The sequence below is a fragment of the Acanthisitta chloris genome, unplaced genomic scaffold, assembly GCF_000695815.1.
Source record: "Acanthisitta chloris isolate BGI_N310 unplaced genomic scaffold, ASM69581v1 scaffold30830, whole genome shotgun sequence".
NCBI lineage: Eukaryota > Metazoa > Chordata > Aves > Passeriformes > Acanthisittidae > Acanthisitta > Acanthisitta chloris.
The window spans coordinates 371-3545 of NW_008652711.1; the positions used below are offsets into that span (position 1 = coordinate 371).

At 62.3% G+C, this 3175-nt stretch overlaps 1 protein-coding gene across 1 annotated transcript in view; it reads right to left on the reverse strand.

Moving 5' to 3' along the window:
- LOC103805629 (cytoplasmic phosphatidylinositol transfer protein 1-like) overlaps positions 1-2304 on the reverse strand; it is a gene marked incomplete at both ends in the record, with an annotated part of 2670 nt that extends 366 nt beyond the window's left edge. Inside the window, 5 exons of the mRNA XM_009078287.1 lie at positions 2-95; positions 186-257; positions 531-538; positions 722-810; positions 2156-2304. Coding sequence (XP_009076535.1) covers positions 2-95; positions 186-257; positions 531-538; positions 722-810; positions 2156-2304 — 412 coding nt within the window. The remainder of the gene's footprint in view (position 1; positions 96-185; positions 258-530; positions 539-721; positions 811-2155) is intronic.
- Positions 2305-3175: the final 871 nt, after the last annotated feature.

Below are 3175 nucleotides of genomic sequence, written 5' to 3' on the forward strand. Positions count from 1 at the left end.
TCCAGGCTGCGATAGTAGCGCTCGGGTATCTCGTCGAAGGCGATGTCCAAGAAGGAGACCTCGTGGTCACCCAGGATTTTGTCACTGTGGAAGATCTGGGGAGGGGAGAGGAGAGGTGAATGACACAGACCACATGTCCCCCCCTGCAATGAGTTTGCCAGGTCTCAGCTGCAGCACACACTCACGTTCTCACTGTCCCCACAGTTGTCCTCATACTTGGTCTCGATGTAGATGGAGAACTTGGGCAGGAAGGAGCACTGCAGGGAGTGGCTATCAGCTGGTGCCCGAGGGATGCCCACTCCCAGGGATGCTCACCTTGAAGGACACTCACCCCAAGGGACACCCAGCCCCAAGGACACTCACCCCAAGGGACACTGAGCCCTGAGAGACACCCACCCTCGAGGGATTCCCGCCCCAGGGGACACTGACACCTAAAAATGCTGACCCGAAGGGACACCCCTCCTTGGGGGATGCCCACCCCATGCCAGGTGCTGAGGAAGGGGTCAGGTCCCCCCATGCCACCTCCTTACCGTGTACTCTGCAGGGACACCGTGGCACATCAGGATGATGGAGTGCCATTGCCAGGTGGCAGCATGGGGGAAGAGAGGGAGCGGTGAGCCTGGGGCAGTGGGCACAGCTGGGCTCCTGGCAGCCCACTGCTCCACTGGGGAGGGACAGAGTGCCCAGCAGTGCCCGTCCCTGTGCCCTGCACGGCACTCACCAGTGATGGTGTAGGGGTAGTAGTTCCAGGCCTTCTCTGTGATGTAGAAGATGCGAGGGGTCACCGCCCGTGCCCAGCTCGGCAGTTTGCTGCAGGGGACCGTGGTGGGGGACCCATTCAGGGCAGGACATGGCCAGTGCCACCCAGCCCTGTGCCACTGAGCACAGCCCCTCATGGAATGGCCTGTATCTGGCACCCCCATCCACTCCCCAGGGACCCCACTGGCTCCCCAGGACCCTCACCTGCATCTCAGGACCTGCCAGGAACACCTGCCACCTCCTCAGGACCCTCATCTGCACCCCAGGATCATCACCTGCACCTCAGGACACCATCAGGGACCCAGTCCATCTCCCAAGGACCCTCACCTCTGCCCCAGCATTCCCCTGCCAGAGACCCCTGTCACCTTCCCAGCACTATCACCTGTATCCAGCACTTCCTCAGGGATCTGTGCCAACTCCCCAGGAGCCTTAATCTTCACTCTAGCACCCTCATCTCCACCCAGTGCCCCCAGCCTCTCCCCAGGACTCCCACCTCCCCCCAGGCACCCTGGGCCACCACTCCCCATTCCAGACCCTTCCCCAGGACCCTTCCACCTCCACATTGTCAGGATCTCAAGGTATTCCTGTCCCCCCCAGCACTCCAGGCAGGATCAGGCCCCCCCAGGGCAGCTGAGAGGTGGGTTTGCATTAATTTTCAGGCGTTATAAATACCAGCCCTGAGAGGGAAATCGTGAGTGCTGCGGCTATAAATAGCCTGTCTCCCGCCAGCCCCCCCAGCCAGTCCCGGGCGGGGAGCAGCAGTGCCCGGGGGACATGGGGCAGCAGCACTGGGGCACAGCACTGCCCGACGGGCACCAGGGCACTGTGCAGGGCTGTGGGGGCACCCCCAGGGCCTGGGCATCGCCAGGTGCCCCACCAGCACCCCGAGATGGGCACTCACCAGAGAGGGGTGACCCCTGCAAGGATGGGTACACCTCAGGAGATGGGTGCAGCCCCCAAAAGGGGTGCACCCCTAAGAAGGTGGGTGCACCCTGAGAGCCCCCAAAGGTGGGTGCAGCCCCTAGAGATGGGTGCACCCTGGGTGATAACCCCCAAAGGTGGGTGCAGCCCCTGAAGACAAGTGCAGCCTGGGTGATGGGTGCAGCCCCCCAAAGTTGGGTGCACTCCAGGACTCGTGGACACCCATGGGAGACAGGGGCAGTCCCTCAAGAGGAGGGAGGCACTCCTGAGAGCTGCAGGCACCTGTGGGAGATGGTGAGGGCAGCCCTGGCACAGAATGGGGAGCCCTGGGAGTTGCAGGCACTCCTGGGAGATGGGAGCAGCCACATTTCAGGGTCTCCAGGACTGACAAGGGTATTCCCCAGGAATTTTGGAGGGAAGGCTGGGGCCACCCTGCTGCCTGCCCATGCCCACCCTATCGGAGCTGCAGGCTCACCTGGAGAGGTGGACACGTTTCTCGGTGAACTGGCCGAGGCCATGGACAGGGTCCTCGTGGGGCTCGTTCTTCACCACCTCCACACCCTCACCCTTCTCGCTCTCCTGGTGACTGTGCTTGCTGATGGTGTAGAGCTGCCCCACACGGTACTGCAACCACAGTGCCCATCCTCAGTGCCACCAGCCCCCGTGACCTCCCAGCACAGCCCAGGGGCTGGGACACAGCTCCAAGAGGGGAAACTGAGGCACGGAGCAACGGGTGACAGACCCTGAGCCATGCAGCAGGCAAGGGGGTCCTGGGGCACTCTCTTTGTCCCCCCACATCCCTAGGGTGCTCCAGTGCCTGGGTGAGGGCTGAATCCTGCTCTACCTGCTCTTTCCCAGTGCATTGCATAATGCCTGGAGGCTTTCTGCCTAGCAAACTCCCTGGGAGCAAGGGAAAACTGTATCTGTATGATACATACAGCTATGAATATCTCAGCCATGTAATGATATGGATATCTATGTGGATTTGGGGATGCAGCCATGCAACAAGGCTTTGATGGTTCTGCTGAAGGTCCCATCCACCACCCTGACAGCCAGCACGATCTCATCACCCTTCTCTGCCCAAATTCAAACCTTCCCAGGTACCAGCACCAAACCAATGCCCAGGGAGAGCTGGCACTGCCCAGCGTGGGCACCTCACAGCTCCCTGCTCCCCAAAACGGCTCCATCGGCACTAGGTGCTCACAAGAGCCCTTTGGCCAGGGATGCTGACAGCTGACACTGCTGTTTGCCGCCGGAATTCAGGGCCCTGCCGAGCAGGGATTGAGCTTGGGCTCCGTGTCGGGGGAGCCGCGGTGCCACGGGCACCCAACAGCCAGAGCTTCCCACCCGCTGGCTCACCCCACAGCCCTGGGGCTGCTCCGGTGCTGCTGGCAGGATCCGCGCCCCGAGGTCACCACCCCAGGGATGGGACATCCCCCCACCCGCACCCCAAAGCGCAGCTCAGCTCCTGCGCGGAGCACCCCGAGCCCAGCCC